This window comes from Canis aureus, chromosome 14, assembly GCF_053574225.1.
Source record: "Canis aureus isolate CA01 chromosome 14, VMU_Caureus_v.1.0, whole genome shotgun sequence".
Classification (NCBI taxonomy): domain Eukaryota; kingdom Metazoa; phylum Chordata; class Mammalia; order Carnivora; family Canidae; genus Canis; species Canis aureus.
In genome coordinates, this window is record NC_135624.1 from 64,093,950 (window position 1) to 64,120,541 (window position 26,592).

The 26,592-nt window shown below is 36.0% G+C and overlaps 1 protein-coding gene across 7 annotated transcripts in view; it reads left to right on the forward strand.

The window, feature by feature from the left end:
* Window positions 1-26,592, forward strand: part of SLC4A4 (solute carrier family 4 member 4) — a 343,869-nt gene that overhangs the window by 251,383 nt on the left and 65,894 nt on the right. For all 7 annotated transcript variants that reach the window (XM_077848312.1, XM_077848309.1, XM_077848311.1 and 4 more), the window contains 2 exons: window positions 5,078-5,349; window positions 17,595-17,665. In XM_077848312.1, the coding sequence (XP_077704438.1) occupies window positions 5,078-5,349; window positions 17,595-17,665 (343 nt within the window). The remainder of the gene's footprint in view (window positions 1-5,077; window positions 5,350-17,594; window positions 17,666-26,592) is intronic.

A 26,592-nucleotide genomic window follows, 5' to 3' on the forward strand; every position in this document is an offset into this window, starting at 1 on the left:
TGTGATATCATATTTTCTTTTAGAAGTTGATGGATCATTTTAAGAAGGAGAAAAATCAAGTTAAGCGAATTATCCAACTGGCCACATTAACACACAAATAGATTCAAAATCAAACTGAGTATTCTGGCCTCTTTCTAATGAACTTGATACCTCTCAGAATTGCCTATCCCAGCAGTTCTCAATCCTTAGGCAGATTGCAGAATTTCACATGACTTGCTGACATTCCTTGTTGGAATTTCCATATTCTTATATTGTTATACATTTTTAAGAGTTTATTATTGGAAATTTTATTACCTACGTGATACCTCATGGACTTAGGTACTGGCACAGTAGCCTTTGAAATTGTGTGTGCCATCAAAAAGAATTACGAGGTAGAAGAAGGAATGAGGATTTAAAACTAGTGTTTTGAAAACTGGGTTGAGAACATCAGCAAGGGTCTTATGAAAATTTAAAGTTTGAATTTTAAATAATATGAATCTTCTGTAGCTCATCACTACAAACCCTCTTCCATCATAGTTCTCAGAAGGACATTGGAAAGAATTCTGTTCGTGTCAGTTTATAGAAAGTTAAACCGTTTTTATATGTTTAAGAAAACACTGGGAGACAAGAAAGCTTTTGTGGAAGATGAAACAAGCATGTACTATAAACAGGAACAAACATGTGCAACCTTTGCAGAAAGATTTATTGGATGCAATGTGATCAGAGTTTTAATATACAGAAAATGTTTGCATCCCAGTTTACTTTAGATAATTGTAGGATAGAGGTTATTTCCTTTCACTAAGCAAGTTCCTTTCTCACTTTCCCTTCTGTTTCATCATAATTGGTAATGTAAACATAGTTCCAAGTGATTTATTTGAAAACAGTTGTAAAGCAACAAGAAACATTTGAGAAACTGTGCTTTAAATTCATCACCAAGTAGCATGTGGTGCTTATGTGGCAAACCTTAGTATTTTATTCACAATGCTGTATCATTTGCTTAAATATTAGAATAACAGTGCTAATATTTTGTCTAGAGACAGATTATTTGTGTAGATCACTATTTCTCAGAGTGTATTTCCTCAACTTCTAGTCCCATTTTCGTTATTCAGTGGACAAAAAGCTGCTGTGATCCCAATAAATCTGGAAAGTGCTGTATATTTTATCTCCCTCCCAGTAATTCACTTTACACTTTCGCTTACTAAGGAATCTGAGAAATCCTTCGGTAAAGAAACTGGTCTAGTCTGTCTTGCCCAGATTTTTCCCCAACATATTTTACCATTTTTTGAGAAGTAGATAAATCCTTGTTTTGTAGCTTCAGTGGACTCAAACATAAACTCCACAAAATCCACAGATGTCCTTCTAACATGGGATACAGTTTTAATGTTTGCCCTATAAACTGGAGAATCATAAAGGAATATGAAAGACATAATGTCACCTCCTTTTAAAATCCATGACAGAACAAAGGAAAGAGCTTACAAGTTTCCAAATGTCAGTTGTAGTTTTATTTTCCTAATTCTGCAGCCTCCTTTGCGCTGTTTTCACACATTCTAAGCCAGTAACAGAGAATTAGATGCCTTTTCTTTTTCTTGAGTGAGGAATCTGAAAGAAGTTTACCACCATGGTAGCCTCATAATTAAAGTTGGAGTCTAACCTGCATAATTGTCATTTGGTCATTCAATATTTTTTTTCCTTCTATTCTTTGAACAATTTACTTAAGGGTTTTCAAATGATTATTTTCTTCTATTACTGGATTTATTCATGTAGTTTTAGGGAGTTTATATTTGGCATTGACTAAACATTAATTTCTGTAGCATGTTTCAGATGAGTTCTTCAGTTTGTACCTTGGTTCTATGCTGCTTAGAAACAAACTATAATTCAAAATATCTAGGAACACAGTGAAAGCATAAGTATGTAAACCCATTTTTTCATTTGAATTCACAATAGTTTCTTTTGTCTTTCCTATCATTTCCTGTTACTTTGTATAACTTAATTGCTATTTAAACTTGGCACTAAAGGGACTGATAATCTTATTGGATGTAATATTGCCATTTTATTGTAGTCATTACTGTTGATCAAGTTGTTTTAAAAAGTTTCTCATCTCTTATTCCTCTTTCTTATTGCTGCTGTAAACATCACTTTTACAATGAAGTGCCATGGGTTTTAGTGATTTTATTTGGGTTTATCTTATAGAGCTACTTTGAGAATATTTAAGTATTTTAGAGGAGCTATTTTGGTATATTGTTTAGATCCTAAGATTTAAGTTTATACATGCAGTTTTTTCCTTTGTACTCAAACTGAATGTTCCTAACCCTTAGCTAGTTATTGGATTTGTTTCTCATCCTGTCCTGTAAACATCAATACTCTCAGCAACCATTAGCATTCCCAGAACAAATCAAGATTGTCCTAACTTCATCCCGTTAAGGAAGCTAAAACTAGATAATTGTTAAAAATTTTTATTTTAAGAAAAAAGTTTGCTGGCTCAGAAGTACTGTTTCTTAGCTCTATTGAAACTTGACTCATTCTGTGATAATGTAAATTATCTCAAATTCCTAGAATTTAGCTTTCTCTATAGTCCACTTATCTCACAAAGACATGCACAGGATTAAGCAGTGGGGTTCCAGATGCAAAGGGAACTATAGGAGAATGCAAAGTTGTCTTCAGAAAGATTCCAGGAAATCCATAGGTGATAACTTTCTACCCTAGTGTCAATAATATCCTGCTTTGGTAAAATTTATGTGATTTGGTGAAAAGAGGGAAACAAAGGACAGTGATTTTTTTTTTGAAAGGTCCACCCTAAATACAAATCAGGTAGGGGAATGATGGTGTAAATTTTTTAAAGGACCAGTCCAGGAATGTAGAGATTTGGTTTCTGGTTCAGTTCTGCCATCAAGGCTTTGGCACTGGATAAATGACTTAACTTCCACTGGCCTTGGTGCCCTCATCTATAAAATGAGACCTATTTGACTAATTTGTCTCTGTATTAAGGTTCTCCAAGGAAACTACCAATATGATAAAGAGATTTATTTAAGGAATTGGCTCACAGGTTATAGAGACTAGCAGGTCAGAAATCTGCAGGGTGGGCCAGCAGGCTGGAGACCCAGCAGAATTGATGTTCCAGTTCCAGTTCAAAGGGTGTCTCCTGTAGAACCAGAAAGAGGCGTGTTCTGGATAAAATCCAAATGCAACCTACTGGAGAAAATTTCTTGCCTGGGGTTGGCAAGTATTTTACTTTATTTGGTTGAAGAACTTGATGGGGTGAGTTTCACCCACATTGTGGAAAGCCATTGCTTTATTCAGAGTCTGCCAACTTAAATGTTAATTTCACCAAAACCACCCTTACAGAGACACCAAGAGTAATGTTTCACCGAATATCTGGGTACCACGTGGTCCAGCCAAGTTGACACATAAAACTAACCATCACAGTATATAAGGAACTTGTAATTCTAATATTATGTAAAATTTTCACTCAGGATCTCCTGGCTCCCTGTGATGGCTCGTAGGTCATGTCAGTAACTGTTTCAAATCCTAAGCCACATAGGCATACCTTAATTCATCTAGCAAGTTTTCACTGGAAACCTATATGTCAAGCATTGTGTTAGCTTAGAGAATTTAAAGTTTATTCTAAGATTAGTGTGAAGCCATCAAAAAGTTTTAAATGGAGGTGGGGGATCTTATTTACATTCTAAAAGATTAGTTTGGCTGGGATGTGGAAAATGACTTTGGTCAGGGCAAACATGGATGTCCATTAAGGACTTATAATTAAGCAAATACTTCTTGGTGGCCCAAACTTGGTGGTGGTGAAGATGTTGATGTCATTCCTTTAGCAAAGTATTAAAATATATCACTATCAGAAATCCATTGTTTAAAAGCAAGACTGTAGAGCTTCAAGCATGCAGGATCCTTGATTTAGACTTTTTCTTGTAGGAGAAATATGACTACTACTATTTGCTTTTTCATCACAAATGATGAGAAAAAGATACTATAAGTAATCTTCACATAGTTTTAAAAGAATCGGTATGAAATGGTAAAATGTCAACACTTGACCCATCTTTTCTCAAACGTGAACTAATTTACTTATAAGAAATGGAAAAGCCTTCAAAAAAACAATGGCGTACTCTGATGGAGGCAGCTTATTCTAAGACTGCTGTGGGATAGGAACAGACAAAAAACAAGGTGGTGGCAAGATGCTTCACACACAACTTTAGCAGGAAGATATGTCTGTGCACAAGCTTCATGAGAAGCGGCTGCATCTGGCTATTGCATGGCAAGGCAGCCTTTCTCGCTCTGACTACAGTATACTAATCCTATTTACCCTTAATTGCTTTGAGTTTTTGCTGCAACTCCATTTGTCCCCCCAGCCAGAATTAGTTGTTCTTCTGGGATACTCTGTAGGAATCTTTAGACATCATGTAGTATTTTATGGTGTGATTATGTTTATCAGTTTGTCTCTCTCAGGAGACTGCAATGAGGTGGGGTCAGAGACTATATTTATCTTAGTGTTTTCATTAACCAGTAAAGCGCACAAACATTTATTGGGTGCATACTGGGTATCAACATGACACTTTCTTTTTTTACAAAGATTTTATTTTAATTTATTCGAGAGAGAGAGAGAGAGAGAGAGAGAGAGAGAGAGGCAGGCACAGAGACACAGGCAGAGGGAGAAGCAGGCTTCCTGCAGAGAGCCCGACATGGGACTCCATCCCGGGTCTCCAGGATCACGCCCCGGGCTGAAGGTGGTGCTAAACTGCTGAGCCACCCGGGCTGCCCTTCCAAAGTGTTTATTTTATAAACTCCATTAAGGCAGGGACCAGATTTTCTGAATGAGAAAATTGAGTTATTTACATACAAATGGTATGACTACTTTTGATATGCCATTCTTAAACTTCTAGGATTATTTCCTTATGGTAGCATAATAATGTCACTAGATCACACCTTCAAACTTAATATTTTCTGGATGAAACTAAGACTAAGCTTTATATCTAGAGGCTAAAAGTGAGTGCTTATTTTGAGCAATCATTCTGAGGTCATTGGGCAGTTTTCTATTATTCCTTGAGTTCCATGGAGGAGGAGTCTAAATACCTTTCTTTCTTCTTTCCAGGGACCATAATTTTGACTATCTGGAGTTTCGCCTGTGGATTGGCTTGTGGTCAGCCTTCCTGTGTCTCATTTTGGTAGCCACAGATGCCAGCTTCCTGGTTCAGTACTTCACTCGCTTTACTGAAGAGGGCTTCTCTTCTCTGATTAGCTTCATCTTCATCTATGATGCTTTCAAGAAGATGATCAAGCTAGCTGACTACTACCCCATCAACTCTGACTTCAAAGTGGGCTACAATACTCAGTTTTCCTGTGCTTGTATGCCTCCCGACCCAGGTGAGGACATCATGCTTAGTGTTTGTGCTTACCCTGTGTTTGGAGAAAGGTATAGGCTCCATGCATGCAAATTTTTATCATGATCCTCAGGAGAAGGTTTTTATTTTCTCTGAGAAACCATCCTGCTGAATTTGAAATCTCATCACCCAAGGTATCTTAGCCATGTGATGCAATCGGGAAGTGAAACCAGAAGCTCTGAAATGTGAACATAATTAGCTCATACTTTGAAATTAACTCAAACTGTAGTATTTGCAAAGAAATTTAGTGTACATTATTCTTGAAATTATCTGATAGTTGAGGGAACCAGGTACAAATATTAACAGATATAAGGACCAGACCAACTCAGTAGTCCTCTGAACTTTTGTGCCATATTTTGCTGTTTCCTTATTACTATAGGAATCTCTTCCAAAAGTCTAAATAGATGGTTGTAAGCTTTTAGAAGAAACAAGGTACTCATTCACTGTATATAATTTGAAGCGTGAAAAAAAAAAAAAAAGATTCAGAGTGGAGTCACCTAGTGGTAAAGTAGAGCCTTATAGTTCATCTGTGCTAGAAAAGGTAAATAAGAAAAGGAAAAATGAAAGAAAGAAAAGAAGGAATGTTATGCTCTCAGGGAAGATTTACATTCTGGAGTTCAGAAAGGCATAAAAGTAAAAAGTAAGTTTTGAGTAAGGAATATGATGCTACACATCTTAGCACTTTAATATCCATCTTGTCAAACCTGGGTCAGCATCAGGACTTGTCCCCCAAAAAGTGCTCAATTTGGTCTTTGGGATTTTTTTTTTTGGAGTAATGCATCATCATTTTATAATATGAAAGGCATTTTGGGAGAAAAGATTCACAATGGGGAAAGTTGTTTTATATTTGCTCTGGGAGGATGAGGGGTAGACATTTGTGTCAGACTGATTATAACTAATGGTGATGATGTTAGTTATCCCAGGTCATGCAATTAGCTACAGGTCATTGTCCCTTAGAATAAATAAAAATTCACGTACACTCCATGCTTCTGAAAAAGATCTTGTAGCAGCAGGAGCACAACAGTGTACCGAGGGCTGTATAAACCTGAGCATAGATGTGGTGGGGCACATGTATGCAATGTGTACTTCTACTTAGAGATTCTGAGGAAAAACCTCTTTTTTTTTTTAAACTTTATTTATTTGTTCATGAGAGACCCAGAGAAAGGGAGAGACATAGTGAGACTCAGAATCTCTAAGTAGAAGTACACATTGCATACATGTGCCCCACCACATCTATGCTCAGGTTTATACAGCCCTCGGTACACTGTTGTACTGAAGGGAGCCTGCTGTGGGACTCGATCCCAGGACCCCATGATCATGCCCTGAGCCAAAGGCAGATGCTCAACCACTGAGCCACTCAGGCATCCCTGAGGAAAAAAACCTCTTAATTACAGTAAAACAAACATGGATGGATTATAGACTAGGAGGCAAACAAAATGATTATGAATTTAAAAACGAAACAAGAGACTACAGAGAATTTTAATGCTTCTGACAGGCTGTGTCAGATTGCTCTCAGATATCTTGGTGTCGTATCTGAATTCTTCTCTGCCACTTTGGTGGAGAGATTTTAGAAGACCTGCATACATCTTGAGTAGTAAGAGCCAAGAGAAAATTGGGTCAGTCAGTAACACTGAGGAAAAGATAGGGCATCGTTGGGTTTTGCGCTCATGGATTCTTTTGTCTTCTTTAAGAATAGTAAACACGCATTAAAACAAAACACATGCTTAAAAAGCAGAGATCGGTATAATGCGGAAGTTTAAAGATTCAGGCAACATGAAAGACATATGGGTGCAAAAACTTATTGTTAAAATATATACTGATTACAAATATTTCATAACTTAAAAACTGCTTGAAGGGCGCCTGGGTGGCTCGTTTGGGTAAGCATCTGCCTTTGGCTCAGGTTGTGATCCCAAGGGTCCTGGGATCGAGTTCCGAATTGGAGAGCTGAGAGCCTGCTTCTCCCTCTGCTTCACTTTCTGTCTCATGAATAAATAAATAAAACCTTAAAAAAAAACTGCATAGAAGAGAGTAAGCTCTCGATACATGATAGATACTATCATTAGGGTCAATTAAATATGCTTGAAACAGATGTTACCATTACATAACCATGGAGAACTTCTCCTAAAAGAAAAAGGAGGTTATCCTCCATTGTGGACCTTCAGGAGAAGTCCATACTATGCATGTTCAAAATATTGGCTCACAGATGTATTTAACTATAGGATTTTTTAACTTTCCCCTTCATTTATTTCTGTCTTTATTGATATGTAAGTATTTATATGAAAAAAGTCTGTAATCTGACTTCATAGGCAAATTTGAGTAGTCATTCAACAAAGTTTTCTAAAGGAAAAAAAAAACTTTCTCAGTTGTTTTAAGGTTTGAGGTATTCATAAAGCCCAATGAGGGCTTTGCCAGCACACCTGGAGCAAAGAAGATCTACCTACCTGAGGCTAATGGAAATTGGTGCTCCTTGTTTTAATTGGATGCTGGCGGAGGGGGTAACATGAAGCCAAGGAAGACATATTTGAATGGTTTCAGCCATGAAAATATATAAAGATCTTACATGTAATTTTCCTTCCAAGAAGTATCGTTTTCTTTTTCCTTCCTCCCTCCCTCCCCTCCCTTCCCCTCCCCTTCCTTCCTTCCTTCCTTCCTTCCTTCCTTCCTTCCTTCCTTCCTTCCTTCCTTCCTTCTTTCCTTCCTTCCTTCTTTCCTTCCTTCCTTCCTTCCTTCCTTCCTTCCTTCCTTCCTTCCTTCCTTCCTTCCTTCCTTCGTTTATTCATTCATGAGAAACACACGCAGAGGGAGAAGCAGGCTCCCTCTGGGAAGCCGGATGCGGGACTTGATCCCCGGACCCAGGATCATGCCCTGAACCGAAGGGACACTCAACCACTGTGCCACCCAGGGGTCCCAGGATCATTTTTTCTTATAAAAGTTATCTTGAGGCTTGAAACATGCACAGTGAATAGTAGCTGAAGGTGGAGATAGCTTTGCCTTTGACCTGTTTTCTCTAGCTTGTATAAAAAGTCTGTCTTGGAAGAACTCTGACAATTCCTACTACCTCTAGGTGGTACCAGTAAAGCAGTATAGCAGGGATTTGAAGTCAGAAAATCTTGTATTTAAGTCCCAGCTTGGCTACTAATGCCCTATGTGTGACTTTGGGCAAGTTCCTTTTCCTAAGGAAGCTTTGCCTCACCTTCCTCATTGGTAAAATGGGGTTAATAATAGTGTGTACCTTATAGAATTGTTATACTGCGTGGAGAAAATGAGGTATTTCAGACAAAGTACTTAGGACAGGTTTTTTTTTTTTTTTTTTTTTTTACTTAGGACAGCTTCTGATAAGTAGTTGTTAACTGCCATTGTTACTGCTGTTATTATTTATTAAAATTTAAGGTCAGCAAGTATGAATGATAGAACCAACAAACCAGTCTTCTTCATCCCCCCTCTAAGCAAACATTGTTGGGCAGTTGGCTTATTCTGCAACAAGATTGTTGGTTGCACCCAGTATTTTTAGAGTTGTCTAGATGAAAGGCACCTGTGAAGGATGTGTATATGATTGTGAAGGATTATTTTAACCTATGGAAATAAAATCTGTTTCTGGTTTGGAAAAGGCAAATGGATATCTCGATTTTCGTGCAATCATATTTTATAAAACCCCTTAAAATGAGTGTTTGTGTGTCTCTCTCATAGCCTTAATATTTTTTGAGAGAAAACTATATGCCACCATAAACTTAGTACTTCGTGATAACAAATTGAAAAATGATAGTTGAGAATAATACAGTTACACGTACAGCCACGGTAAGTATTCTAAAGACAACAAAAGCCTGGCCTTTCATCACAACATGCACTCCTAATAAAAGAATTCGGTCAATGAGTCAATAATATTTAAACTGGCGGGTGACTTGTTTTTCAACAGAGACAGTATGTAACAGTGAACCAGAAACTACACAGATGGAGTCATGATCCTGCAAACTGAGAAATGATTTTACAGGAAGGGAAATAGGGGTCACTTAATCACTAAGGAAACTCTATTCATGGCCACGATAATATTGTTGAGTTTTTTTGTGCTTTGAGAAGACAATTTTTCCTCCTCTTCTTCTTCCTTATTTTTCTTGTCCTCACTTGCTTCTGTAAATCTCCATCACTTCCTGAGTTTCAATTTATTCATACATCTTTTTCTCCTTTCATTTTGCCCCATTTGTTGTTCAGGCGCCAAAGTCATGGACTTACTTAGGCTCTCACTAAAGAACTAAGAAAGCTCAGGTGCAAGCGCTAAAAGGAAAATTAGCCAGGGTGGATACATGTTTTGTGCTAAAATGTCCTTTTCTTAGAGTAGCTAGTAATTGATCTAGTAGAGGTTATATTTCCCCACTGTGCCTTGATGCTTATATAGCAAAGCTGTATAAGAAAGATGATTCAGTTCAGAAGCCAACAGTAAAAATTAAAAAATATCCAAATGATAATTCACAATTCTACATTTCATCACCAACATCCCAATTCGGGAAACAGTTGGGGTGATAAAGTATAAACAGTATGTGCTTTGGAGTAAAGGAAAGTGAGTGTGAATTTAGCTCTCGCTAGCAATGCGACCCTGGACTAAGCTAATTACCTAATTATTTTTTTTTTTATGACCTGTGAGCTGGGTTAGTAATTGTATACCTACTCTGAGAAGTTATTATATGGGTTTAATGAAATAGTATACATAACATTGTGTGACACCTAAGTAAAAATTTGTTCTTTTTCTCATTGCTTCACAAAAGATGAAACAGCCAGTTTTATCTTTCAGTTGCATTCTTTAAAAAAAAAAAAAAAAAGATTTTATTTATTTATTTATTTATTTATTTATTTATTCAAGAGAGACACAGAGAAAGAGGCAGAGACACAGGCAGAGGGAGAAGCAGGCTCCATGCGGGGAGCCTTATGTGGAACTCGATCCCAGGACCCTGGGATCATGACCTGAGCCAAAGGCAGGCAGGCACTCAACCACTGAGCCACCCAGGTGCCCATTTTAGTTGTATTCTTTTAAAGAGGTTCAAATTTAATTTTCCCTGTGATTTTCCTAGAGAAAGATACTAACTAGGTTTTTCCTGGAAGCCTAATTAACAACTAATGTGCTGTTGTAGATAAATGTAAAGCACTGGACCCATATTTAAAGAAAAAAATGCTAAGGAGTTCAGTATATAATAGATCACTTAATCTTCCACTGAATCTCAAATCTAAAAAGTGTTATATACTGTTTATAATCATGTAGAAGGCTTTAAAGTCCTAGAACTGAAATGTTCAGTTCTTTTAAGGGGATTTGGTCTAATTCACTCAAAAACATAAATGAAAGAATTTTGTTATGAACTCTGCTCTATCCTTTTCCCCTTCTTTCCCTCTTTCTCCTGCTCTTTTGTCTTTCCCCTTCTGCTATCAACAAAAATTTATAGAGGATCTATTCCATTTCCTTTTAAGAATTGTGCTACTTGGAACGAGGTGGACTACACATATCATACACACACCCAGCACACACATACATACCTATGCACTACACCATACATGCACACCACGCTGTATACACCTATACACTACACCACATACACCTATACACACAAACCCTTATGCACCATATTGCACACACACACACACACCTGTTCATCACACAAATGCACACCACACACATCATACTACTCATACACCACACACATACCTATACATCACACACATACTCCTGTACACACATGCTGCTATATACCACGTCATACACACCACACACACACCACATGTACCTGTACACAAACACGCATACATATACACCATACTGCACACACACTATACTACGTACAACTATATACCACACATACAGACACCACACCACACACACCTATACATCACACCGCACACGCATACCACCCTGCACACACACATCTTAACACCACACACACCACATCATACACACTTATACACTCCGCCACACCACACATACACACACTCATACACAGCTTTTTATAAAATGTGTTTTTAAAATGGTGTTAATTACTTTTTGAATGAATGAGGTCAGGTTTTCATTTGACCTATGCTTTAGAAATACATTTCCACTTTGATACCTGTGTTCATTTGCCTAATGTGTCAAGGTTGCAATGACTGTACTCTCAAGGGCATATTAATATTTTAGAAAGGGTCAAAATAAATTTTCCTACCAAGTGAAGTGTGGTTTTGTATCTGGAGGGGAAAGAAGCCTTGCTAAAAATGATAAACAAATTAGAAAAGCAAGAAAATCGCCTCAAGGGAATAGATACTATGCTTTATTATTAACAGAAGGGATATGTTTTATTGATACATTGTTGACTGTTCCAGGGAGAGCATGTTTAATAATTGGTGAATGATTAAGAGGAATAAATCCTTTCTCAGGCACTGAGACATTTTTATCTCTAGTATCTCTAAGTAAAAGATGGCTTTCTCCCTGGTATAAAACTGTAAGACCAAGTCAAGTGATTGAAGTAGCCATGGCTTCCATTTCTAGACCTTTGTTTTATTCACAGCATGAGGGGACTTCCAAATACTCTAAAATGGTTGTCACTAGAGTAGAATCTCATTACCATTTCTTTCTATATAATTTTTCTATTATCGTAATAAATGCTATGCACCAATATGTTGCTACCATTAAAAAGAACTGCTGGATTGTGTCTCCTGTGGTCCCATGTTATAGTCAATATGTGTTTCATAATTAGAAAGCCCATTAAAAGAAAATTAGGAAATAAAAGATAAAATTAGGAAATAAAAGATAATCCTAATTTATCTTCCATGACCTGCATCATATTCTATGCAATTATGTTTTTATTATGTACCATTCCCTTTTTGGATTATAAGTAGGTTTAAATCATAGACTAATGGTTAAACAGAAAGTACTAGGCCTTCTGGTATAGGACCACTCAAGCTTTGCATTTGCAAGGAGACTCTACCAACTAGCTGACATTTAATCATTCACGGTAATATGGCCTTTTGAGAAAACCATAGGAATTTGAAACATCCATCATTATAGTTTCCTTTTCCTCTCCTAGACTAATAGTTTAGCAGTTTCTGTATAATACTTGCAGGAATCAGAAAATGGGAAGCAATTAATTTGGATAATTACCAGACCTGTGTAATTCTCTAGCTCTGCATTTGTATGAAAACAGATTTGAAAACGTATCCATAGTAATGTCTATACACATCTGAAATGTAATGATGAGTGGCTATGGAAGAGAAGGTTTTTTTGTGTGTGTGTGTGTGAAAATAATGGCTAAATACATCCCACTTAATAGCAGATAGTAGCTCAACTTTTTGGCTTCCAGTGTGGTCTCGTAGATGCACATGTGAGAAAGTGTCCATGGATTGGAGAGTGTCATAACTTAAACTTGTTTAGTTGCAGTGAAAACCTCAAGCATGAGTTTTGGTAAAAATACTTAGGAAAATGAAAAGGGTAATAACAAGAAAAAATGAAGAACATTTTTCTATTGATTTTATTTGTTTTAAGGCTCAAGGCTGAGATAGTAGCAGGTAATTTCCCTAAGAGCTATTTCCCCCAAAGTTTTCTTCATTCACCTTGTCATCCCTCCAAAGATCATTTTTGCCTTTTATTGATCTAGACATTAAATTATAAATATTTGGTTTTATTAAGAGGAGTTCACGTGCTGAAATTACCCAGGACCCTTAAATAAGGATGGTATGACCATGCAAGCAAGAAACTTACTCAAGTTTTATTCCATATCTGTTTTCCAGTTACTCAGTTTATTCAGATTAGCTTATGTAGAATGGAATAAAACAAACTTTCATTATCATGGAGAATACTCTTAAATTTTTTTCTTATTCAGACCAAGTTAACCAATTCTGCATTATTGTAATCCTTTTTTTTTTAAATAAAGATTTTATTTATTTATTCATGAGAGACAAAGAGAGAGAGAGGCAGAGAAAGAAGCAGAGGGAGAAGAAGGCTCACTGGGGGGAGCCCGATTTGTCACTTGATCCCAGAACCCTGGCATCACACCCTGGGCCGAAGGCAGATGCTCAACTGCTGAGCCACCAGGCGTCTCCATTATTGTCATCGTAAGAAGCTATGTTGTGGAATAGGTTCAGATTTGGCTAATATTTAAGCACCATCCAAGTGTCAGACATTTTACTAAAGGATTTTAATACACTATATTTCAATATATTATATTGTATTATTATAATATAGATGTATGTAATCATCACATAAACCTCGTAAGGCAGCAAACCCTTTTTACCCCCAGGGGTGAATTTTTGCTTTCTCCAGGTCATAAAGCTAGTAGTAACCTTAGCTATCATCTATTTCAGTTTTACCTGTTACTGGATACTGTGCTTAGAGCTTTGCCTACGTTGTCTTATTTGATCTGCATAGTAACCTTATGAGGTAGATTGTTTCAAATCCAACTTCGCGAATGAAGGACCTGTGGTCAAGAGCAGTGAGGTGACTTCCTCGAGATTATGTGGTGAGGTAGTCTGGGGACATTATGCTCCCGAAGGTGGTCAAGCCAGAGGTATAGCTCAGCTTTCTTAGCACTCCTGTCTCTAACTTGTGATTGGTATGTTGAAGCAGACAGATTTCTGTCTTGATGGCCATTTGTTGCTCATAGTTGACCATGTAGCTTTCCTGCAAATTCCTAATGCTACAGTTCCTGCTGTGTAAAGCAGAGGAATCATGGGGTAGTTCCAGGTGCCAGGTACTAGAGAATAAGGAAGGACAACCTTAAAATTGAAGTTGATATTTCTTATGCAGGAGGTATACTAACATTGACACATGGATGTCACCATTTTCTTCCTGCTCATGGCTCCTGTACTCTGTTCTTTCTGTAGATCTCTCATTAAACATGGAGAGGGAAAAAAGTGAGCTTAAGATAGGAGCACTCACAGGCACATTTAAAAATGTCTGTTTACTGACAATGTTCATTCCCCTGTTCCAGAGGATCAGCTAGAATTTGATACATGGGAAGGAAGATCAAGGGGTGAAAATCCAAGGACCATAAAATGAACAACCTGTGAAAACTCCCTGAAACCAAGTATGGGACACAGACTGTCCCAGTGACAAGAAGCTAATTCTACATTAGCCAGATTCCCAGGGCAAAGACTTTCTTTGTTTCCTAAGCCATGGTACGAAGCAAATAGTGAAGACCGACAGAGTGCAGTGTGTTTATGCTTTTCTATTTGACTTTTTCAGAATCCTAATTAAGGATATTACAAATTCCATATACATAGATCATTCTACACTTGGTTGCCAAAATACTTGCATTGTATGTATCTGGATCCAAAGGGTGACTAGTGGTTCTCGTAGACCAAACTCCCAATTGGAATTGATCATTTTCTCATCTGTGAGCTTAAAGAAATTTACTTTTAATATTACTTATGGACCCTACCATATTCTGCCAATATAGATTTATGGAAGTGCTTGTTTGTATATTTATTTTGAAATTCTCTTGAAGCAGCTACATACTAAAATAAGGCAGGAAAAGTTTACTGTCCTTTTGATTCTAGTCTTTTGAGATTTTGAGAGCCAGTATGCCTTAATAGCTTGTCTGAAAGGAAAATTGAAAAGATAGAGGAATTTAGATGAGTAGAACTGATGTGTATCTAGAACTTGAAAGTAGTTACTGAAAGTTCAGATTGGCTTCACTTGTGGACTTTATTATCTGTCATTCATTTCACATACACACACAAAAAAGGAGGCTTGGATATCTTTTTCCCTCACTCCTGCTCCTTGTTTTTATACAGAAAATTATGTTGCAAAAAGACCTTCACTCTTATGACAGGAAGCTCATAAAATTGCATTAAAGAATCTTGCTTGGGAGGAAGAGCAGTTTTCCAGACACCATCTAAATAGAGCCTATGATTTCATATATGCCCTTTTCTTTCAAATGCTCAGACCAGTCAGACAAATCAGTGCGCAGTGGAGATTCACATATTCACATCATCTGACATTGGAGAGTGTTATCCCACCTTGAATTCTGTGGTTACAAAAATAAAATACTGGGTAGGAAAAGAAAGAATGCTGAACAAGATTTTAGTACCAATTCTACTTTTGGTTGACTCCACAATCCTGTGCAAGAAACTTGGCATATCTTGCTTCAGGGTCCCATTCAACATAAAATGGGTATGAAAATATATCTGTTACATGCTCTCAGGAGTTTTTAAAAGAGCAAATGGAATAATGTAAGAAAATATACTTTAGGCTTTAAAAAAAACAAAATAGTAATGAAAATCTAGGTTTTGTTAATAAAAAAAGTACTAACATCTTCTTCCTTTTGGGAATAGAGTCATGTTTGGCTTTTTTTTGTTTGGGCCAAGCATCCTTTTAGCCTGTTTTGATTTTTTCCATGGCCTGCACTGAAATAGAAAAAGAAAATAATTTGCACATGTGCTTGTTTTACTGTGGAAATAGGGATGCCCTAGCAGCAGCTAGCTTTAGATTAAAAGTTTAACGATTCCAGAACTTTCAAAGATTAGAATGGATTCTAAAATTGAGAAAAACCAGGGCTCAGGCTAAACATTTTCTCCCCTTTGTTTTCTTTATTTTATTTCTTTTGCCTTTATCTGCTCTCATTCATTTGTAGTCATTAAATGGTCCCTATTTTAGCCTCATTTATTGATAGTAAAAAAGTATTTTTTCAGCTCTATTCAAGTATAATTGACAAAAGTGTGATATATTTAAAGTGTACAGAATGATAATTTCATATATGCATACAGTATGAAAGGATTCCCACCAAGTTAATACATCTATCACCTCACTTATTTATTCTATTTTATATTATTTTATTTTATGAACACCTAAGGCCTACTCTCAGAAAATTTCGATTATGCAACACAGTATTATCATCTATAGTTACCATGCTATACATTAGATCACCAGACCTTATTCCTCTTATAATTTAAAGTTTGTATCCTTTTATTAACCTCTTCCTATTTCTCCCAACCCCTGGCAACCACCATTCTACTATTTATTTCTATGAGTTGTACTTAATTTTTCTGTGAATTTTTTTAAGAGTCTACCTATAAGTATTTGTCTTCGTCTGACTTATTTCACTTAGCATAGTGCCTTCCAAGTTCATCCATATTTTTGCAGATGGCCGAATTTCCGTTTTCTTAAGTTGAATAATAAATATTTTTGAGTTCCTATTAGTTAAGTGCCAGACTGAGCAGATTCTGGGGAAAAGCAGTGAACAAGACATGTTCTTTCTTCATGAATCTTATATTCTCAATTTCAGCAATCAAATAAATCTGTTTGTTTCTCCTTAAGAGCTTATGCAGGTAAGACCTAAAATATGACGAGGTAAAAAGATAGTATAAGGGCTTGGGGGCAGGAGGGCACAGGCAGGAGGGGAACAATTAATAATTATCAATTTGGATGTTAAATGTGACACTCAAAGATGAAAACGTGTCATTTTACAGTATTTCCATAAATCAGGGATATTCTCTTAGTAACAATTTATTTTATGACACATAAAGCTTTACGTAATAGGAAAAAGGTTTACCTGATTAAAAGAAAGGTTAATTATAGGGTACTTTTAAAATAGTTTTAATTTTAGCCACATAAATTTTAAAAAATGAAATATTTCCAAGAGGAGGGTTGGTTTAATAAGTAAATTAGGTTTCTTTGAAAGTAGCCTCTTAATAAACCTATAACTCATGCCAAGTTATATGAAAATAATTTTTAAAATTAGAAAAATGTTTATTCCCATATTTATATAATTTATTATGTATTTGAAAGATATTTTGTTTTGTTTTCTCACATTTTGCAAAGATATACTTTCTCACATGCAGTCCAAATTACCAAGAATCCCAAATTGGTTAATTAGTGAAATTCCATTTTGTGAGATTTGACTATACATGAAGCCCATGATCAACTTACTCTCTTACTAACATCCATTTCTTCCACTAAGCAAAATATATTGAGTATCTGTTAGTAATGGTGAAGTTTTTTTCTTTTTTTTTTTCTTTTTTGAACCCTGAAACAAATTGTAATACCATTTTCTTAAATGTTTGCCATTGTTTCTTATCAGATTAGAGTTCAACAGATATGTCTGAATCTTTGGTAATTCTTATCTAGGTGAAAGGTGAATATAATTATAATAAAGAAAAATTCATTATGCTTTATGTTATTGTTGAAGACATTTTTAATACTTAGCTTTTTTAGATTTTGAGTTATGCAGTTAGGTCATTTTTATTTTATTTTTATGGTAAAAGATTGTCTTTTTCTTACAGTTAATATCTCAATATCTAATGATACTACATTGGCTCCAGAGGATTTGCCAACTATTTCTTCTGCTGACATGGTGAGTTAATATTTCAAACCGCTTGTATATGGTATACTCTAATTATAATATTCATAACATGATGTTTCCTACCCATCAGCAATCTGAGTGTGAATACAACTTTAATAATCAGTGATAATGGAAGGATGGAAAAAAACACTTTCCTTGCGCTAGCCAGTTTTTTTTTCTTTTTTAAAAAAACTCAAGTGAATTTTTATCCCTATAACATGCTTTTTAAATCTGCTTAGGAATTTAACTACTATATCCATTCATTGTCACCTTGAAATATTTTCACAAGTGAAGAAAGTCGAAAAATGAGAGCATGGTATCCTCTCTCTGTTTTCAGAATGATTAAGAATTCTTCTGACTACCAGAGTGTTGTGTTCTCCTCAGTAAGGGTGATTACAGCAGGACATTTCCCCTGTCACTTAGAAAGCACTGTGCCTCTGTCACATGATATCCTTTCCCATGGCTTGTAACCAAGGATCTTTAAGAGACTGGAACTAAGCTTTAAAAATGAACTGTTTTGCATGGAAGGTCACACACTGGAAGGAGACTTTTGTGTTGGAGAAAAAGGAGAAAGTGCTATTTCAGGCTTCTAATTGTGTTCCTTCTACACTGGATATGGAATCTTACCAGAGAATATCAATCTCTCAGTTATAAAGACAGAAACCATAATACCTTGTATTGATAGAGTGCCCATCTCTCCGGAGCCCAGAACACTTCTGCAGATATTATGCAGCGAGTGCCCACAACTCCCTTTCAAAGATGATGCTTTTTATCTTCCCTGGGCAACTCTCACTTGACCCTAATTCTCTCTTGCTTTCATATTCTGTTGCTCCCTTGACTTCTTTCCTTACTGGTAAAGTCCTCTCTGATTTTCTCCAAACTTTGCCTGATTATTTATGTTTGATTGTGTATGTGTGTGTGAGTGTGTGAGTGTGTTTGTGAGGGGAGAGTATATATGTTTTAAAAGCCACATACAGAAAAGAGATCAATTTTCAGTCTTTGAGTCAGCCAGTCTATTGCCTACAAGAACTTGACTAAAATACAGAGAAAAACAGTTCCTTCTAGACTTGAAATAATTTTAATTAAAGTCTAATTAAAAATTTAAAATACTATATAATTAATTAAAAATTTAAGTTAATTTGCAATTAAAAATTAATAAAACACGTCCATTGGCTTAAAAAGAGATTATTTCTGACTTAATTCCTTTTGTAACTAACCAAGGAAAGCTTTAAAAATTAATGAATTTTTAAGCCCTGTCTTTGGGCAAATTCTAGAGTGATTCTAGAAATTGACATGTAATTATAAGGTCACTATAAGATTTATGGAAAACAAATGGAAATTGCGATTGACTGCTAGTATGACTATGATAAAAGACATAAAGGCACAATAATGATTACAATTTAGCTATCATTTATAGGGCATCTACTAGAGACTAGGTGTTTTACCCATGTTCTTATCATTAACACAAACTACCATGTATAATTCTGTTCATTTTATAGATGAAAGAAAATGAAGCTTTAGAAGGTAAATAAGCTTTCTTGCTCGGTCATGTAGCCATAAATTATTAAATCATAGATTTGAAATGAAATCTGAGTGGTTCTACGACCATTTCTAGCACACCATGATGCATGTTTGCAGATAGAAAGGTTTACACTTTCAGTTCTTATGCATGTCTATACTCCAGAAGTCCCCTCATGTGTGTATCACTTACATACCTTACTTAAAATGTTAAGTTGCTATGTTCAGCACCTCTAGAGAAGAAATTAGGAAAAAAATGTGTGTATGTAATTATGAAGGACTTTTTTACTATGAATTAGAACTCTTATTCTATCCTTCATTTCTTCTTTTCTATCCATTTCAATGCCTTTAGGTATACTTTGCTGATACACACACACACACACACACACACACACACACACATATAATTTGTATATATACAAGATCCAGAAATGAGTATTAAAGAGGTAATATGATTTATTTTTACCAGTAATAATTACCATTTTTGAGCACCTACCAAGGGCCAGGTTCTTCACATTGTCTATTTATTATGTCTGAGTTATTATGTTACCTATATTTAAAAAAATTAATTTAAATTCAATTTAGTTAACATATAGTGGTTATTAATTTCAAGGGTAGAATTTAGTGACTCATCAATTTCATGTAACACCCAGTGCTCATTGCATCTCATGTCCTCCTTAATGCCCATCACCCAGTTACCCCATCCTTTCACTCAACTCCCCTCCAGCAACCCTCAGTTTGTTTCCTAGAGTTAAGAGTCTCTTATGGTTTGCCTCTTCTCTGTTTTTATCTTATTTTTTTTCCTGCTCTTCCCCTATGTTCATCTATTTTATAACGTTACCTGTAATATACGAATGAAACAGAAGCTTAGAGAGGTTAACTGTTCTCTCAAAGGCCATGTTGTCAGTATCTGTAAAATCAGGAGTTGAACTCCGGGCTTTCTAACTCCAAAACCTGCCTATTTTCATTATTTGGGGAAGCAGAATAGTGTTTCCTGTAGAAGGACTTAAAAAATACTGAGTTCTTATGTCATGCTGTCCAGAGTCAACTTCAGGGATCCACTACTTCTCAGTTTCCCATTTGTAAAATGGTGATGATAATAGTACTTTATCTCACTGATGCTATAAAAGTCAAATGAGTAAGCAGGTGGGATGTAGCATAGTGGCTGGCACATACTTATTTCTCAGTTGGGTTAGCTAATGTTAATATTCTCTTTAGGTATTATTATCATTCCACTAAGTCCATGTTGCCACCATAACTTAGGTTGGTAGAGAAAATAAACTGGATGCCAAACTGGTCTGACAGTCACCTGGGCCCTCTCTCTGTTCAGCCATGCTAGCTCTGCTACCCTCAGTCTTTCCTGGGACATACAGTCATCAAGGATTTAATGTCCATCTTTTATTCAGCCATAATTAGATTATGAGAGAAAGTACCGCAAAACTGACATGTAACCCTGGGGCACCAGCAAGACTCCCTCTCACAAGGCTCTGGGAACACTGTCAGAGGAGGGAAAGCTTTTTCTCTTCAGCTTCACTAGCATGAAGACAACTTTTCTGCTTCACAGGAATATGGGTGTGTTTTCAGGAAGAATGTACATTAGAGCATTTAGACTGACTGTAACTCTAGAATAACCATCCCTCAAGATAAAAAGGCAGGTTTTCCATTATTTACATTCATTGTTGGATTCACTGCGTTTTTAATGCTTCTGAGCTTCAACAGTTTTCCTGTAGACTTATTGGTAGGCATATCCCTTCAACCTGCAAAAAAATTTTTTTTGAAAGGTTCCTCTAAAACGTTGAGACCAGCCACAACTTATCCGTACTGTATCAACACACTGAGTCTTAGGGTCTGCTGGCTTCCACTTACAAGCTCTCAGAGAGAGAGAGACCAGATTTCACAGTCTGACATTGAGGCTTCTCCAAGGAGGTGATTGAATGGATTAGTTACTTTTTGTTTTTTACATTAGATTCTTTTTTTTTTTAAATGTTATTAAATTTGAGGTGCACTTTAAAACCTACAGTTCTTACATGTCCATTGCAGTGAGTTTTGACATTTTATAGACTCATGTAATCATTACCCAAAGCAAGATACATATAGAACATCGCCATTATCCCGGAAAGTCCCGTGGGGAATGCTCTTTGTTTTGTTTTATGCCTCAGCTTCGGAGCCATGGGAGATCTTTCTTTGCTCAACTGCTCTGCCCTAGCCTTCAAAGGGAAGATGCCTTCAACTCTTCAGAGAGTGCTAGAATTCCACAAAGGGGTTTTCCTCCACTCTCTTGCCCTGCTTCCCATCTTAGGAAGATGACTTGTATTTGGTAGAGACTCTGTGTCTAAGGGGGGATTTCTCTCAGCTCTCTTATCAAACCTCCTGCCTTTTGTGTACAACCTGTGTACTTGGCGAAGCCCATGAGAAAGTTTGGTGGATGGATAAAGGCTCAGCCTAACGCCTAGGGCTCCTTGGAATTCTGATCTGTCACCCCAGTCTGCATGCAGCCATTAAACACTCATTGAATATTTGGCTTATTTTGCCCCACCTCCATCTGCATTGGGTTTATCTTCCATGTGCCACTCTGGCATGCATGAGGTAGCCATGGATTTCTTCTCTTTCATGAAGGTCTTGTAATTTTTAGAATTTATTTAAGTTTCTTTATATCTTCATCTCTCTGGTGGTTTTTTGAAAACTATGATTTTATGCCTTATCCAGCTTGGTTGGATAGTTTAGAAATGGCTCCTTTCTTTCTCTTTTTTCTTTTTCTTTTTCTTTCTTCTTTTCTTTTCTTTCTTTTCTTTCTTTCTTTCTTTCTTTCTTTCTTTCTTCCTTCCTTCCTTCCTTCCTTCCTTCCTTTCTTTCTTTCTTTCTTTCTTTCTTTCTTTCTTTCTTTCTTTCTTCTCCTTCCTTCCTTCCTTCCTTCCTTCCTTCCTTCCTTCCTTCCATCCTTCCTTCCTTCCTCTCTTTCTTTTCTTTTCTTTTCTTTCTTTCTTTCTTTCTTTCTTTCTTTCTTTCTTTCTTTCTTTCTTTCTTTCTTTCTTTCTTTCTTTCTTTCTTTCTTTCTTTCTTTCTTTCTTTCTTTCTTTCTTTCTTCTTTCCTTTTTATTTAAATTCCAGTTAGTCAACATACAATATAATATTGGTTTCAGATATATAATATAGTGATCCACCACTTCCATACAACACCCAGTGCTTATCACAAGTGCACTCCTTAATCCCAATCACCTGTTATTTAACCTATCCTCCCCTTCCACTTCCTCTCTGGTGACCATCATTTTGTTCTCTATAGTTAAGCGTCTGTTTCCTGCTTTCTCTCTGTCTCTTTCTCACCCCTGTTGCTTACTTGTTTTGTTTCTTAAATTCCACATACAAGTGAAATAATATGGTATTTGTTTTTCTATAACTGACTTATTTAGCTTAGCATAATACACTGTAGTTCCATCAATGTTGTCATAAATGGCAAGATTTCATCCTTTTTGATGGACAAGTAATACTCCATTATATATATGAAGCTCATCTTTATCCATTTGTCAGTCGATGGATACTTGGACTGTTTCCATTAACTTGCCTATTATAGATAATGCTGTAATAAATATTGGGGTGCATGTGTCCCTTTGAATTAGTATTTTTGTATTCTTTGGATAAATACCTAGTAAGATAATTGCTGAATTGTAGCATAGTTCTATTTTTAACTTTGTGAGAAACCTCCATAGTGTTTTCCAGAGTCACTGCGCCAGTTCGCATGCCCACCAGTAGTGCAAGAGATTTGCCTTTCTCTACATCCTCGCCAACATTTGTTGTTTCTGGAGTTGTTAATTTTGGCCATTCTGACAGGTGTGAGTGATACTTAATTGTGGTTTTGATTTATATTTCCCTGATGCTGAGCGATATTGAGCATCTTTTCATATGTCTGTTGGCCATCGTATGTCTTCTTTGGAAAAATGTCTATTCATGTCTTTTGCCCATTTTTAAATTGAATTATTTGTTTTTGAGGTGTGAATTTGATAAGTTCTTTATAGATTTTGGATACTAACCCTTTATCAGGTATATCATTTGCAAATATCTTCTCCCATTTTGTCAGTTGCCTTTTAGTTTTGTTGATGTTTCCTTCACTGTGCAGGAATTTTTTATCTTGATGGGGTCCCAAAAGTTTACTTTTGCTTTTGTTTCCCTTGTCTCAGGAGACATACATATCTAGATAGAAGTTGCTATGGCCAATGTCAAAGAGTTGCTATGGCCTGTGTTCTCTATGATTTTGATGGTTTCCTGTCTTACATTTGGGTCTTTAATCCATTTTGAATTTATTTTTGTGTATGGTCTGAGAAAGTGGTCACTTTCTATGTCTTAATCACAAGTAGAACAACCAATTAGTTTTGATATTTCACAATAACACATACAATTATAGACAACCGCAGCTCAAATGTGTTCTTTAGATCGTAAAGTAAGATTGTGGATTACTGCAAATCTGGCCTACTTACTGCAGGGAAAGAAAAACCTGAATGAGTACATTAACCACTTAACCTTGAGACTTTTATTTATAGCATTACCTTCATTTGTATATATTTTAAAAGGCATATATTTTACTAGTTGATACCTAAGGAGAGCAATATAGAATCTTTCATTTTTATTTATTTTATTTTTTTGCTTATTATGTTACCCATTGAAGCATATCATGTCTACATGGAGATGCTGTTAATCATGGAACAAAGAACTATTATAGTCTCATAAATTCTGCTTGGCAGTCAGACATGGAAGCAAAAGTGCTTTGATTTGATGTACCTTCAGGGTGATTTTAGGAGTAAGCATTCATTTTCATGGGAAATAGAATGTCATATTAATCTTCTTGTGCATAACATCTTTGTGATTTTCTCTCACCGAGAAAGTCAAGTGTCGTTCTGTCCTTAAATCCCCTTGAATATAACATGTTCCTACTTTTAAAAATATTATAGAAAATTTAAAACATGCAGTAAAATATGGAGAATAGTACAGTGAAACCCCATATACACATCACCTAGTTTCAAGGACTATCCACAGTCTGTTCATCCTCTCTCACATACATATCCCCCACTTTTGTCTTTGGGAGGATGCTGTAGAATTTTAAATTTTAAAATTCATTTGTCAGTATACCTTATCTTTTAAGATTTACAAACAACTCCATTCAAAGTAAACAAAATAATTCTCTAGAAAATGACATCCAGCAATATAGATTGACATCTCTTTTTCTTGAGATTGACCACAGTTAAGATCCTTCACATCTTGGTCCCATTTCTCTTACACCATTTTTTTTTACTGCTCATTTGTACAATCGATCTGTTTTGGCTCACCTCGTCCACTCACTGCTAGTTTCTGCACATGGTGAACATCCAATAAATTTTGAAAGGACTTACCAGATAAGTGAAGGAAGCATTGTATATACCTGAATCAGCATCTTTGCTCATCTTCCTGTGTAATGCTCTATGTCTTTGTTTGTGCCAGTGCAGAAAAAAATATATATCCAAAGCTTTCACTTTTTTTAAAAAGATTTTATTTATTTATTCATGAGAGTGAGAGAGAGAGAGAGAGAGAGAGAGAGGAAAGAGAGGCAGAGGGAGAAGCAGGCTCCATGCAGGGAGGCCGATGTGGGACTCCATCCTGGGACTATCACGTCCTGGGTTGAAGGCAGGTGCTAAACTGCTGAGCCACCCAGGGATCCTCAGCTTCTCACTTTTATTTCCTTTTCTACTCACTTTTGTTACCCTCTCTGTCATTCTTTTTTAGTTTTGTTCTCCTGCCACTCTTCTTTCTACACTTTGGAATATGAGTGTTCTACAAGGACCTTGTTCTACAAGCCTCTTTCAAGGCTTAGCTTAAATTTTGTTTTCTCTATGCTAAATGAAACCGATCAGTCCTTTTTCTAATCTACTGATCTCTGTACCATTCATTTAGACAGTTCGTTTACTGCCTTGCATTATTAATTACTATTTAAGTGGACATATTTTATTTCTCCAAGGAAACTTTTAAAAATTGTTTTATTCTTCTTTATTGCTCCCTTAACACTGTCTCAGTTCCTTTATTTAATCAGGACCTAGTGTATTTTCTGTTTTCTTTTGGCCACATTTTCTATTTTCCACATGCTGCTGTTACTCAGAGTGGCCTATATCTAATTGAAATAGCAACTGCAGAGTTAGCAAACAGAACAAAACAAAACCAAGGGTCCCAGTTACATTTGAATTTCTGGTAAATATTGAACAATTATTTTAGTATAAATATGTCCTTTATATTGCATATACTATTTGCTTATACTAAAAATATTATTCACTGTTTATCTGAAATTCAGATATAACTAGGCATCCTATATTTTATTTGGCAACTTCATTTTATTTATTTTTTTAAATTTAAATTCAAGTTAGTTAGCATATAGTGTAGTATTGGTTTCAGGAGTAGAATTCAGTGATTCATCATTTACATATAACCTCCAGTGCTCATCCCAAGTATCTTCTTCAATGCCCATTGCCCATTTAGCCCATACCCTCACCCACTGCCCCTCCAGCAACTCCCAGTTTGTTTTAAGAGTCTCTTGAGGTCTGTCTCCCTCTATTTTTATCTTATTTTTCCTTCCCTTTCCCTATTCATCTATTTGTTTTCTTAAATTCTACATATGAATGAAATCATATATTTGCCTTTCTCTGACAGACTTATTTCGCTTAGCATAATACACTCTATTTCCATCCACATTTTTGCAAATAGCAAGATTTCATTCTTCTTGATGGTTAATATTCCATTATATGTATATGTGTGTATGTGTATATGTGTATATATGTATGTGTGTGTATATATGTGTGTATATATATGTGTGTATATATTCATATATACACACCCTACCTCTTCTTTATCCATTCATCGATAGATGATAGATGGACATTTGGTCTCTTCCATAATATGGCTATTGTTGATAGTGCTACTATAAACTTTGGGGTGCAGGTGCCCCTGTGATTTTTGTGTATGGTGTAATAAAGTGGTCCAGTTTCATTCTTCTGCATGTTACTGTCTAGTTTTCTAAGCACTGTTTGTTGAAGAGACTTTTTTCCATTGGATATTCTTTACTGCTTTGTTGAAGATTAGTTGACCATATGGTTGAGGGTCCATTTCGGGCTTCTCTACTCCAATCCAGTGATCTATGTGTCTGCTTTTGTGCCAGTACCACACTGTCTTGATGATTACAGCTTTGTAATACAGCTTGAAGTCTAGGATTATGATGCCACTGTTTTGCTTTTTGTTTTAAGTATTACTGTGGCTATTAAATTATTTGTTCTACCTCTGTGAAAAATGCTGGTGTTATTTTTATAGGGATCGCATTGAATCTGTAGCTTGTTCGGGGTAATATGGACATTTTAACAATATTTGTTCTTTCAAACTATGAGCATGGAATGCTTTTTCCATTTCTTTGTGTC